Raw genomic sequence first — 14710 nt, 5'->3', positions numbered from 1 at the left:
TTTGTATAGAAATATCAGTTTCGAACAGTGAACTTGAAGAAAATACTCGAAAGGTATACGTAGCCGCTACGATTCATACAGTAAGTGATAAAAATAGTTTTACTTTTTATCGTTTACGTTCTATTTACAATGTCGATGAAATATTTGTCATATTACTCTGAGAACAAACGGTAAAATCTCGATATATGTATAACTTCATGTTGCGTTCCGTCTGATTAAACACAAATAAAGTTAAAATTGCATATATTGCATAATGATTTAATGCGACGATAGATTTCATAAAACACTATCACAAAAATAATATATAGATATATGTATATATACATTATTCTCTCTTGTATTAATTTCGAAGAAAAGAGGAAACCATTGAAATCAATACTTGATTAACAAAATAAAAGTCTCGTGGCAATACTGGATAATTCCAAGAATTTGTTAAAAATCCGAAACGACAATCTTACTCCATTTCCGTCAAACAAACCAAATACTGAATTCAGAACATCTCACTAAACCGGCTTCTTTTCTTTTGAACATTCGACTCCGTCTCCTTCACCGATCTCGAGTTCAACAGAACTATAATCCTCCCTAGATTCTTCTTCTTTGCAATCTTTGTTCGAGGCTGTATCCGTTTCTTCGACTATGTCTTGTTCTTGTTCTAAAAAGTCCGTAGGTACAAATTCCATTTGATCCTCGCTATCGTTTATATCGGGTGGGTCGGGTATCTCGCAGAAATGAATTTCTCTTTCGCCATCGGTAGCCTCGTTGCCACCTGGATCATCTTCCTCGTGTAAACTCATGAGTTTGTCAAAATTCGACGGAGTTGAACTGTCCTCGTTATTTTCGGGGAACATTTCCGTAGGACTGAGAGGGATATCTAGGGGTTCCAACTTAACCGTAGTAATCTGTGACGGTGTAACAGGTCGTTGTAAGCGTATCTTTGTAAAGGGTTTTGGCTCGATCGATTCCGAGTGTTGTCGTTTTTGCGCGCGTTTAGGACTAGAAGGCGTAGAAACTCCAGAAGTGGAAGGTTTCTCTTTGGTCTCTGAAGCGCCTCGAGGAACTTGTTGAGATACTACCGGTTTCGATTGCGGAATAAGTAAAGGTGGCTTTGGATTCTGTAAAAAAAATATGCTTTGTAAAAACTTGTATCAACGGAATCTTAGATCCATTAAACAATAAAAAAACATCGTTCACCCGTGAAGAAGGATTTGGACCGGCTAATCCTTTTACTTGTAAAGCCTCAGCTGCGTTCAACAATTGTGGCAGTTTATCGTGGGCGACGTTTACTTCTCCGCGGTACATGAATTTGACTAGTGCTTCTACCTCCCAAAATTTAAGATCCTTCATTAAAATGATTGGATGCTGACATGGGTTTTCGCGTAATAGATCCGCGAGATAATCACTGCATGCTGACAGTATCATTTTATGACATTTCAACGAGCGGCCTTCGCAGGCCAGGGTGACATCGACGAACTGTTCAGAATCCAATAAAGATGGGAAACTATTCTGCATGTTGCTGTGATAACTGTTCCATCTTAAACAAACCTAAAAAACAAAGATATTAAATATTTAAGCTATTGCTATAGAAACTGATACGTAATAATGTCACTACCTCTGTAGGCTGTTGGTGTACGATATTATGAGGCACTCCCTGATTTATCTGTCGGGGTGGCATTTTAATGGTCGTAGGTGCAACCTGCTTTACTTTTAAGGGTATTGTTTTTAACACAAGAGTCTTTGGTTGTTGTTGCTGCTGTTGCTGTTGTTGCTGTGATATAGGTGCTGGTGCAATATTTCTAATATGAGATCTTACCAAGGACTGCGCTGCTATTCTTATAGTCTTGCCAGTTGAATTGGTCTGAGGTGATTGTAGTACTGTGAAAAACAACTATTATTACTTTCAGTTCATGAATATAACTACTACAGCTTATGAAGATACAAATAATTCATGTCCATTCATGTTCATTAAAATGATTCTCCAGAAAATATCAACAAGATACATTAAAAATGCATATATTCCCCAGATTGTTCATTACCCAAGTAATAAAAAGTCCTCTGATTACAGAGATCCCAATATTATTCATATAATAAATATAAACCATGTTTCGAATCTTATCTTACATAAACTCATACACACTATAGCAATAACCATTAACAGCTTTGATACAATTATCAAATTACATACTATCACTCTCTTAGTATGGAAGTACTAGCAAATGATCGAATCATTCAGAAACCACTCTGATCAACTTCATATATGAAAAAGTAGAGAAAAGTGAGTATTACAAGCATTATTTCTCTGAATTCATCTTGGAATTTAGGATTATTTATATCATCTTACTGCAATATAACTGGCTTAGTTAACAATGCACTACTGATTCTAAATACTTGTACTGTTAGATGCTTATAACTTGTTCCTTATTGTGAGTGAATTACTGGTCATACTGATGAATTACCGAGATGAATAGAGCTGGAATTAATAGTGGGACCAAATTATGGTATTAAGTATATAAGTATTATGTGCATTCTCATAAATGTATATAAACATCCACAATATAATCATCAGTTCGGCTTCTGAAAGGTTCGACCAACAACTATTACCGTGATAGCGAGTGCCAATGAGTCTGCCACCGTGATGTACCCTGAGATGTCGATGAAGGTTCGTTGTACCACACTGTCGTGGATTTGCCCCGCCTCTAACCACCACTGCCCCACAGATTCGACACAGTGCACGTAGAGGATCGTTGGCACACAGATCAAAATGTGCCCAAACCGCGCTTGGGTTCGTCATAGAACGTAGACTACGTGCATGAGACCGAACACGATGTGCTGCACCTGCATGCCTATTGCTGGACGACGAGGGCGATAAAGACGGCATCTCGACTGCCTCCAGGTAGGAATCCTCCTCGTCCTCGGGTTCTTGCTTCATGGCGACGTCCTCAAGCCGAATGCCCTCCACGATATCCGCGTTGGAAGACGTGATGACCTTCGCGTGGCAATTTCGGTCACGTTGACGCTCCTGCAGGAGACGGCGGGTAGTCAGCTTCACGGTGTCCTTGCAGGCCACCAGTACAAGCCGACCCACCGTCGTAGCCGTCGTGCTTGTATTTAACTCGCTGTTTTGTCGATCGCCAATTCCACGCTGATCGTATTTTCGTTCCAATGGCGTGTTTTCTCTGTGGGACGAAAACGCGATACAGTACTGCCGCGTTAACCCACTAAGAGCCAACGTTGTGTTAATGCAACATTTATGCAATTTTTATTTCAATCAATTTATATTATTAAATTTTGGTTTTTAACATTGTGGATATGAAGAAAGAATTTCAAGGGTTTGCTTGGTAATTTTTTCAGTGCTATTTTGTTCACATGTATTCTACGAGTTTATGAAATTTAAAGAAACTGAGATATTTGTAAAGTTATGATAAATGATAAATCATGGTTCGATACTTAAACAGGTATTGCGGCTATGAAAAAAAAATTCTGTGAAATCCATGGTACTAAAATACCAAGAAGGAAACTTGTTTTATTAACGAATTTTAAATCTCTCTTCTTAGTTTGGATAATGAAAAAATACTAGGTAAAACATTTTTTGACTAAAGGGGACAGGGTAATGCTCCACTAACTGACCACGGATCGGAACCTTATTTCTAGGAGATACGTTTCTTCTCCATTAAATGCGAATAAAATAGAATACCTGACACATTCGTTTATTTTACTTAAGTACGTAACACTACAAGCTCAATGAAATTATAATAGTTTCGCGAAGTGATGGAGATAGCGACGGTCAGTTCATGTAGCAAAATGGTGATTAATTAATGCAGAACTACTAACATGGATATATATGTAAAATGAATAAATGTGTCAGATACTCATCTTTCACTCTCACTTAACCCATTAAGGAACAAGCTATGAAATATAGCGTAAAAAAGTAAATAATATACAACACTAAAAAATGCACAAATTTGAAAATCTGGAAATCTGAACATTTGAAGATCTAAAAAATCTGAGAAGTTGAAAGATTGTTGATAATAACAACTTTAAAATAGTATGTCGTATTAACGCAATATTGACTCTTAATAGGTTAATGGAGAAGATATTTGGGATTTCCTAGATCTACCTCTCTGAATAATTGGCCAAATAAGGTTCCCATCTCTGGCTAGTTAGAGAAGTATAGCTGTACTCTACACTCTACACAAGATATAAGACAACATAAAGAAACGACATTTTCCCGCGTTAATTCACAAATCGATTACTCGTAACAACATCTTGGCATCGGCGTCCTAATCATACTTTTTCTTTTACTTCATAGACGAGCGAGAAGTTGAAAAATAAAAAAGGAAAGATGTATGGCATTATATTGTAGATTAATTTAAATTAAATTATGTCAATACCATGAATATGTAATTCGGTAGATCCGACATGATGAATCAAGCCTTAGAGTTAATCACTACTATGCTCCTGTTACTACACATCTGTTATATTACACTCGTAAATACAATTCATATGAGAACAAAAAGAAAGATATTCAGTCCACTTTTTTACTGAGAAAGTAAAAATTCGCACATTCATGATTTTGACACAAAGAAAATGATGTGATGGTGAATAGTGAATATATCTCGGTTGTAAGTGAATCTATGATGATGTTCGTTGATTTACCACGTTTGGTTAGTCGAGAATTATCATATCATGTAACCTATTTCAAACATCGAGTAGAATGAGAAATTAGATCGTAGGATCATTATCCAATAAACAGATGATGTTGAATTCTGATTTCTGATTGTGCAGAATAATTTTGTAAGAGAATAAGAATAAATAGATGAAAAAAATATTTTCCTTTATTAAACTCTATCCAAAATAATGTATTTTTTATATCATGTTAAAAAACCTTATAAATAATAAAAGACTCCTGATCTACCAATATAAATACCATAATTAAATTTGAAAGTATTAACAAGTATAAGTAAATACATTTCACAATCCTAAATACTAATACAATAACAATAACACACAAGGTGTTAAATTCATAAAAAGAATAAATATTGAAATACTATAATATATGATATAAATTTTTCGGTATAGTGAGATACTGTAAAAAAGCGCTAACGATAATCATACTGAGTAGATAAAGTATACATATATATAGTGCGTTCACGCACTATCTTTCTCGTCTCTGAATGCCTCTCTATTACTCCCACTCCTTTTAGCACACCGTATCATCACTCAGTAGACGACACACGGATAATACGTATTAACGATTTATCCGATGAGAACGTGCGATAGTATACCACACGTATATTACGCAGGCCAAATCGATATTGCATTGCAACGTGTTAGTTGACACAAACTATCAAAAAAAAAAGTAAGAAAAAAGAAAGAAGAGAGAAAAAGCTTAATTCCCATAAATTTACACGTACGTATGATCGAAAACGATCTAAAAACATCTACGGAAGTTCTACTCCATCTGCGAAGTTCCTTTCTTTCTTCTCTTCTTCTCTCTCTTTCCTACTTCAATATCTTCCCCTCCCTCTCCCCACCAACAAACCACGTTTCCCGTCTCATACGCTACGTTCCCTCGATCCTTCTCTCTTCTTTATTTTCCCTGTCTCTCTCTCTCTCTTTCTCTCCCTCTCTCGCTCCTTCTACCTTTTTCGCATTATCTTACTCGCTCTTTTGTTCTTACTCAGTTCTCCCTCTCCTTCTTGCCTCCCCGAAGAACTCTCTTGAGCGACTGGCTATAAAATGGCAACCGTTGCGGCCAAGCACGATATCGAGTAGCACACGCCGCTGCTACGTCGTTACGTTTACTCTACCTCTCTGTGCTTTTTTTCCTCTCTCTTTCTCTCTCTCTCTCTTTCTCTGTTTTCGTCCCTCTTTTTTTCTCTGTTGTTCGTTACGGTGTCACTTAGACTGAATCCAGTTGTTGGTCGATTCGCGGCTACGAACCGGTTCGATTTTCGGTATTGTGCGCCGTGTCAGAGAACCGTTGTACCGACAACGACCACGCGACAATTTATCGACCCTCGTACGATATTCCCAGGAGTGATATTCTAAACTACACAAATGAATTGCTCGATTTCTCGTCCAAAATTCTCCCCTCTCACTCCCTCTCTCTCTCTCTCTCTCTCTCTCTCTCTCGATATTTCTCTGCTCGATCAGATTCTTACCAAAGATCAACACTGGTTTCCTATCGCGTTATTCTCGGCGTGTCTAATCTCGCTGGCCCGTGTAAACGTCTGACGATTAAACCGGTATTGGGATACGATCGTCCGTGAACGACGACACAAGGAAATAATCGCCCAAAAATCTGCTTCTCTCTTTCTCGTTTCTTCTCTTTCGTGGTATACGTCGAAGACGTACAAATATATATGTATATATATATATATATATATCTACTCGTCGCGAATAGGAAAAATTGTCGAATGTTAGAGAGTTGTGGCTTGTGTAGGGACGCGTTTGTATTTCTACTCGATCGACCAAGAATCGCTACTAAAATCCGTGCGAGTTTTTTTCACGACGCGTCTGGACGAGTAAGGCTCGCTACGAGAGCGGAACGATTTTCCCCGAAGCCGAACCCGGGAGTGACTAAAATCGAAATCGGTGGACGAACAGGGGCGCGTCAGGGCGCGCATGTGCGACGGCGCCGCCGGTCGTCGACGCATATTATCCGTACCGTGTTTCGTGTTGCTATCGTGTGCGCGTTCCCGGGTCTCTCTTCGCTAAGGAATTACTAACCGACCTGATCACGTTCGACTCACTCGAGCCTCGTCCGAGCGAATTCTCATCGATCGGGAGCCGCTTACCACAGCTCCCTTTTTCTCGCGCGCATCTTCAAGATGCCCGCCATCTTGGACACACTGTACACGCAAATTGAAATGCGTCTCTTGCCCATTGGGTCGCGTTCTTTACGCGGTAATTAACCCTCCGAGTACGGACTTTGAAATAGAGCTAGAGAGATATTGGTAGTCACAATCTTCGATAATTATCGATTACTTTCGATAGTTTAAATTCCACGAATTTTTCTAACCAATGAAATCTATGATAGAATTGGTAGTTAAGAATTACAATCTGTCATCTGATAGTTAGATTTTGATTGACTTCTATTTTGAATATTATGAATGAATATATGCTAATAAATATACAACAAAAATATCGAAATTATCGATAATGACAAAACAACATCGATTGTTTTAGATAGCGAGGGTTATCGATAATAATCGATATGTCATCGGTATTTCGCCGTCTTCACCATGAGATCTACCACTCGAGCGAAAAATGGGAAATTATAAATAAATGATACTGTAAGAAAAACAGATAAATATTCCTCTGTGTTTTGTTCTCATTTAGTTTTACTGCATCTGTGGTATAAAACTGTTACATTATGTATAAAGCGAATATTGCAAATATAAACGAAAATAAAGTTAAATGCAAACAGAAATTTTTCTCCTCTTATTTGTTAACTCGTCATTTTACGACTAACATAAATAGTTTCTGAAACTTCATGCGTTATTACTTTAGATTCGGCAGATCTCCAATGATCTGGCTATAGAAATGCAAGGATTGAGAACATATTCACACCGATGGTTTTCAAGCGTTTACTTTACCGCTACTGTGTTTCATTTTAAATTGTGAGCGGTTTTATTTGTCTGATTTCATTTATTGTATTAAAAAATGGTGAGAAGATCTTATTACCATTTTAATACTATTTTAGAATATATTTTCTCATTATAAAACAAACTATGTTTTGCCTTAATTATTTGCACAATGATAAAATGTTTATTAAAAAGAAACCGAATTACTCTATAAACTAGTGTAATATGATATTTATCACACAATATATTCTCCTATAGTATTTATTAGTAACTTCATAGTTAGACAAAAATAAAGTTAACGATCCAAACGATTGCAGAAATAATGAAATAATTACAATTTTCACAAACATTTCGAATTTTATGTTATATAAAAGACCGCCTGTATGTGTGAGTAAGTGTACGTAAGTATATATAAAATAACTATTGGCTATCAATCGCGCGATAATACGCCTGATTTTAAACGAACGATCGCTAACAATAATCTGTTTTTGAATATGTGGGATACTGCGGATTTATAAACAGCGATTACGCTGGGCATTAACATTAACTCAACAGATGAATTCATGTATTTTCTACGTAATTATTAGTCCTGACTGATTGAAAGATTCAATTCATCATAGTTGTAATGCTAGTCTAAAATTATAGATCTAAAATTATATATTGTATAAATTTCCAAACACTGAAATTTATGTATTCTTAGTCGTTTTAATTAAAATTAATATTTATACGATGATTTATATGCTAGATAATTGAACACGACTACATATATTCAGTCTTCTTTTTATAGTAGAATCATTTGTACATCTCATTGTAAATGTAATAAGAGTTACTGTGTTTAATTCGTTATAACTTTCCAATTCATTCATAGTAATCTTAAATCGGTAGCTAGAAATATGAATCTCTGTTTTTAATTGTATCTAATCACTCTACTGATTTTTCTATTCCCTATTAATCTTCTGGAGAATCATTTAATGACTTTCATTAGTGTCTTAATTTAAAACACAATAATTTATTAAATCACATATCAAAAAGAATTATCCATTCTACACAATACTATATAACATATAACAAACCATTTCCAATATTGGATTTCCAAGATTGGATTCTGATTATTAATAAATTATTAACAATTATAAAAGTCTTCAAAACACTTACTTTTCCTGGCTGTAGCTCGCGTCTTCGGTCTCCTACCTTTCTGTTCTGGTACATTATTTTCCTTGTGAAGCACTCGTTGTGGTACGTTCATAGACTTGACAGTATTTCCTTCTACGTCTACGAAACACACAAAGTTTAAACGTGATATTATGCATTATGGAAATATCCCCTCAGATGTATTTTTGAAAATTCAGGCAGGAATCGATAAACGAGCTAAATCATAATCAATGGAAAAGTTGGTGAACCTACTTGTTAACACGCTAGGTTTGCCAAGAGCCAAGTACCGTTTCCTGGCAATCTGAACGGCCGCGAAGTCTGGCTTATGATTGTGCTCCATACGCACCCTTGGCTTCGTCCAACTCGTGGTAGTGATAAGACTGCCTCTACAATGCATAGTTCTACGAACACATCTCCATCGGATATTGTACGGTTGCTTCTTGTGCAATGTATACATGTAACCGTGGTGAATTAATTTTGGCCCGCCTTTATTCGATAGTACAACCTGCAGAATTCGGAATCTTTAATTAGACGTTTCATGTTCTACAATCATATGAAAGTGCTATTAAATATAAAATTAAATATACTTAGATCTACTTAATTAATATGTGATTGCTACGATAAATACAGTCGTGTTCAAATACCTTTTGCAGTCATTGTATATATTATTATATGTATATTACTACGAAACAGTTATGTGAATATCCAGTTACATTTGATTTTTTGATTCGCATAATAATGGAATAATAATTGTATTTCATACAAACAATTTTAATTATTTAAAAAACTTGATAATTAAATATTAAGTGATTCCTAAATTCTTTTATTTTATACTTCGGCTACGTTCGGATCATCATCGCTAGAATTTCCGGCAAGAACGGACGATGTGGAAGCTTCTTCCTTGATCTGCGTTTTGTTTACGTTGGACGCACTTTTCACGCGTTGTGGCATCCTGCTCATTCTTTTTTTATTTTCTCCGGTGCTAAGTACTGTAAACTCTCAACGGCCTATTTTTCGTGACACTGACCTGAAAAAATAATTAGCATTACTAAAAAGAAATATTATTAGAAACATTTCTATATATATATAAGTAATCTAATTTCAATAAAGTGTTGTATTTTAAACTGTATTTTGAGTACACATACTATTTTTCTTTGTAATATCAAACTTACACCTCATTAGTAATATTTATATATTATAAAAAGATAATTATTAATACATTAAAAATTTCTATTGAATGATAAACAAAACTTATTAAATTATCAAATTAATTTACTACTAATTCACATTTTATTTGAATGAAAGGTTTATTAAAAATCCTGTTTATGACATATATACGTATATTAAAAAAATTGCAGTGAGCGATGAAACTAACTTTCATTTCATTTTATTTGCATAAAATATTAAATTTATCAAAAATTATGTTCTGTCATGTACAGAATAAAGATAGCGACGCGTGCCAAGCTCCACTCCCAAATTCAGACGCGATTCTTCGATCCGAGGCATTTGCACGACCGTCGATCTCGAGCGATATACCGGCAAAACGATTTGCGCAATTGCATCTGTTAGCTCGGCTTCTATTACTGTGAAATCGCCTAAACGTCTCCATACCTATGCACGCGCCAAAAATAGTACGGAACAGAGAAATGAACAGAGAGTCTATAGAACCTCGGAAATCGTGCGTGCTAGAAATTTCAGTCTGCCTCGTGTTCGTCCGCGGGCTGACCATTCTTTTTTCAACCTCTGCCTTCCTTACTTCGTCTTTTTTATACTTCGCTTTCGATTACATTGTTTCGGTTGTCCAGATCTAAAATTGCATTCACGGCGAAGTGTGTGGAGAAATCGTCCGTCTCGAAATTAATTGGAACAAAAATCAAAATGTTCGTATTGTTTATTATTAAAGAAGTAAGATTATATCGAGTTCCTAGAGATGTAAATTTTTTGTAGTAGACTGCAATAATTGTAATAAATAAAAAGATTGGAAATTAATTGTAAAAAATCAGAATTTTCGTATTGTTCATTTTATTATTGATTATTGAAAAATTAAAATTATTTGGAATATCTAGATCCGTAATAAATTAAATAAATTATTGAAAGAGCTTATCTTTATAATAAATGGTGAGTTCCATTCGAAAGAAGATAAATGTACACATTGCTTAGATTGCGTTTCTATCTTATATCACTGCGAATATTTAATTTGTCCATCCTGTCTCTTTTTTATCGAATATGTTTGCACATTTATTGCTTTTTTCCGATTTTCTAATATTATTTTTGTCAACCTTTTTATGTAACTTTTTTTACTTCTCATTATTCCTTATTACTTCATGGAAAGCGTGGAAAAGTACAAGATAAAAGTTGGTTCGAAGTATTCGTCACTTCATTGTACCAATATCAATATTGATGTCTATACATGTCACTGTTCGAAGATTTTATTTAGTTTGTTATGCAAAGTGTGCAAATTTGAGACGTGTAAATTTATAATAAAAAGCACATTAGTAATCAATGTAAAAAAATCCGTGCGTTATTGAATATATCTCTGCTGCAATTTTTACTTTTCGTTTCCACCATCTTCGAACTAACACTTCCGGTAAACACGAAAGTAGGAAAATTCCGTAGAAGTGAAGGTCTAAGCTCCTTTTTTTCATTTTCCAGAAATATAATTTCAAAAGAGTATAATATATAATAATATAATAAATAAGTTATAAGAAAGGAAATATATTGACAATAGAAACTTAAACTAAATTATAAATTAAAAACAACCGTGGCACAGCCCTTCTCAACATCAACGAACGCACGGTTGAAGAATTAAGATGAAATTTTTATTTACTCAGTCATCGAAAAGAGCAACATTTTTTACATGAGTGAGAAGTATCAAAGTAGCAATAATACTCACGTGTTGTCGATGCGTAATTCTATCACAAAATTCGTAGGAACGTTCAAAGTACAGTTATATATATGTACATTATACATACATAAATTGAGAAAGTAACGAGTAAAGAGAAAGAAAAAGGAACGGTAAGAACTCTATTGTTTATTCTATGAATCTAATCGCGATTCTGGATCTGAATCAAGATGAATCGATATTTAGGTAACAAGCGTGATCACTTTTGCCGGACAGGCTGCCTTATAGCCGTTTTCGCGGAAACTACTGAATGGTCAACAAAAATGGCGAAACGCTAGTGATTGGATTTTGCGCAATAAACGCCACACTCTGGAGCAAGGAATATGGCACCGGACAAGCGCAATCAATGAACGGCACTATGGCACCCGTCTGTGGTTTATTCACGCGCCATCGTTTCACACTTTTACCATTTACGCACGGATGGCGCTTTCCACGAGATCGTTACTAAATTATCTCAGTTTTTGTCTGTCTTACGATGTTACGTGTTAGGCCACGATTAGCGATTAAGATCGAAGAGCAATAAGCGGTAAGCGGTAAGCGACAATCTTTTATCGCTGGTTGCTCAGCTGCTATATATGGCCTATACCATATATGTAGATCTATAGGTTTGATTCAATTTCTGTGGCTCAATCGTCACTTGTTTTGTCACCCTGTCGCTTATCGCTCACCGTTTGCCGCTTACCACACTTTTGTATAACGGTCTTTGGTTTATTAACTCGTGTCGATGGGCGTCAATCTATGAAAAGATTGACAATAGCCATACGTTTATGCCTTTGTTAAGACGACTATTCATTCATGTTGATTGTAGATATATATATCTATACAGTATAGCGTGTTTCAAGGCGACACAGGATAACTTTTAATTTTTCGTCTGTCTTCTGACATTATATAGCCTTATTAAGCGGCATCGATGGACTGAACATCGATCTATGGAAAAAACTGACAGTAGCGACGCTCCCGTATCTCTGCTAAAACAACTGTAGATACATGTATATACCAATATATACATATATATATAGTATCTCAAAATATGTGGAGAATATTTGTAGGGTCAATTTTAGATATTGAGATAATGAAAAAAATTTCATTGCAAAAATTTAATTTGAGAATTCTCGTTTGAGCTTTTTTTGCAAGTTGCAAACAATTTTATTTCACTCTAGAAATATACTCGCATGGTAACTTTTCTTGTTATCTTATGCTTCATGTTTCTTACTCTGACAATAAGATTCACGAACTGAAATAAATAGCATAGGATCTGGATAGGATTCTGATTGTTAAATTAGAATGAGAAACGTGAACGGTGAGTAAAATAAGAAAGTTAAAAGTATAATTGTTAAGCCACAAGGAATATTTTTTAAATTGCGAGAAGGATGGAAACATATTTAATTTAAAAATCAAATAATTTGGAAACATAAGATTAATTGACGGTAAATGTGCTGAATTTTGTGAATTTGCTGAGAACGTGACTTATTATATTTAAAAATATACAATAAAATTTCAGTAACTAAAAACGAGGATTGTTTCAGCGTTTGAATAATGAAAGACACAACATAGGTTAAAATGCAAAATAACTTAATTAAAAACGAACGCGGCTATTATTTAATTATTTGTCTTTTATATATATATTATTTATAATTATTTGTCTATATTATTAAAGCGAATCTTCAAAATTACTTATTTTACATAAGGATTTCAAAGTCAATTTGCTGGAAAAGAAAATCTCATATAAAATAATTCTATTCTACTTTTTCGACTTATTTTTTCATGTAGAATCATTCACTTCCTATAATTGTATCATAATTATTAATGTATACAGAACATCCTATATATATACATATATGTGTATATTGTGAATTCATCATGATTATCGATTCTGTAGTAGCATAAAAATATTTGTTTTTCATGGAAGAGTTATAATGTAATGGTCGTGGAAATCAATACGCATGATAAGACATTCTGGATTGGTAAAATTGGGAACATCCGTATCATCGTAGATAAAAGCCTGTAACTATCCGCAATGATCACTTGTATAGCACAGAAATATACATATGTATATCAAGATTCATTGTGTTCTGAATCTATAATAATCTTTAAAAAAGCTAAAAAAAAAATACTTTTTATTTATCCTATACATAATAAAATCTCCCAAATATTTAATTGCATGTACTCTTAATATGTTGTATTGCATGTTTAAAAAGTACAATGTATAGTGCTGTAAAATATTGAACAAAATTTATGTTGGAAATGAAGTATGAAATATTATAAAACAAAGCTCTTTTTTTGGTATAATTTTATTTGCTACATTTCAACACTCCAAACGTACCATACCATCTTTCTTTCTTTTTCAAGTATACTCATTTTTTGTTTTTTCTTCTCAACACTATTTTGATACGCGAAATTCGATCCTTCACGTTTTACTACATTCTTTATAGCATCTAAGCACTATACGATCGTATTGTGTTGTTCTTACACCATCTACCCGTAGCAATTCGTCCTTTTCTACTTTGCCTTGACCGATTCCATCGCGCATATTTCTATCTGATTCTACTTTTATGTTTATCTCTTCTCTTATTTTATTTAGAATCTTCGTTCGCATATTTTTATCGTATATTTATATCTTCTTTTAATGTAAAGATTTGTTAATTTAAAAACCAATGCAAAAGAAATATCATGTGCTAGATTATATAACAACCAATTTTTGTAATAAAAATAAGAGACGAAAAGTGTTTCAATATTTTACATTAACAACGTAAATTTGAAAAATGAAAAATAATAAAAGGCTTCGAAATATAATTTGTAATTCTATAAATGTTATAACTTTATTAATTATTCAATACACCAGCGAGACTGTTTCTTTGAATTATTTTTATTAACCGTTTCAAAGGGTATGTTAAAAGATTCGTTTGTAATGGTTCATTGTTTTTAATGTAATTTATAGAAGTACAATATTAATTAAATCGATTATATTAAATATTGTTTCCTTATATGCACTATGTAACCGAATAACAATATAGACAAGACTAGCAGGCGGTGACCTTCGGTAGCATTACTCCTTCACATAGTTTTTCTT

At 34.2% G+C, this 14710-nt stretch overlaps 1 protein-coding gene across 7 annotated transcripts; it reads right to left on the bottom strand.

The window, feature by feature from the left end:
* Positions 1-242: 242 nt before the first annotated feature.
* LOC138184719 (protein tramtrack, beta isoform) lies at positions 243-12550 on the bottom strand. 7 transcript variants are annotated; one of them, XM_069122940.1, is made up of 7 exons: positions 12123-12550; positions 9573-9765; positions 8991-9243; positions 8742-8858; positions 1610-1872; positions 1192-1542; positions 243-1112 (listed from the first exon to the last, which is right to left on the bottom strand). In XM_069122940.1, the coding sequence occupies exons 2-7, from the start codon at positions 9696-9698 to the stop codon at positions 504-506; spliced, it is 1719 nt and encodes a 572-aa protein (XP_068979041.1). In that variant the 5' UTR covers positions 9699-9765; positions 12123-12550; the 3' UTR covers positions 243-503. The 7 variants fall into 7 exon arrangements, with proteins under 7 accessions (XP_068979041.1, XP_068979040.1, XP_068979045.1 ...); XM_069122939.1 differs by lacking the exon at positions 12123-12550 and adding an exon at positions 11632-12081; XM_069122944.1 differs by lacking the exon at positions 12123-12550 and adding an exon at positions 11632-12077 and having other exon boundaries at positions 9326-9765.
* Positions 12551-14710: the final 2160 nt, after the last annotated feature.

Source organism: Bombus flavifrons, chromosome 11 (genome assembly GCF_040668555.2).
Source record: "Bombus flavifrons isolate JBK064 chromosome 11, iyBomFlav1_principal, whole genome shotgun sequence".
Classification (NCBI taxonomy): Eukaryota; Metazoa; Arthropoda; class Insecta; order Hymenoptera; family Apidae; genus Bombus; species Bombus flavifrons.
Note: the sequence above shows the minus strand (reverse complement) of the source record. Positions and strands in the feature narration are given on the sequence as shown.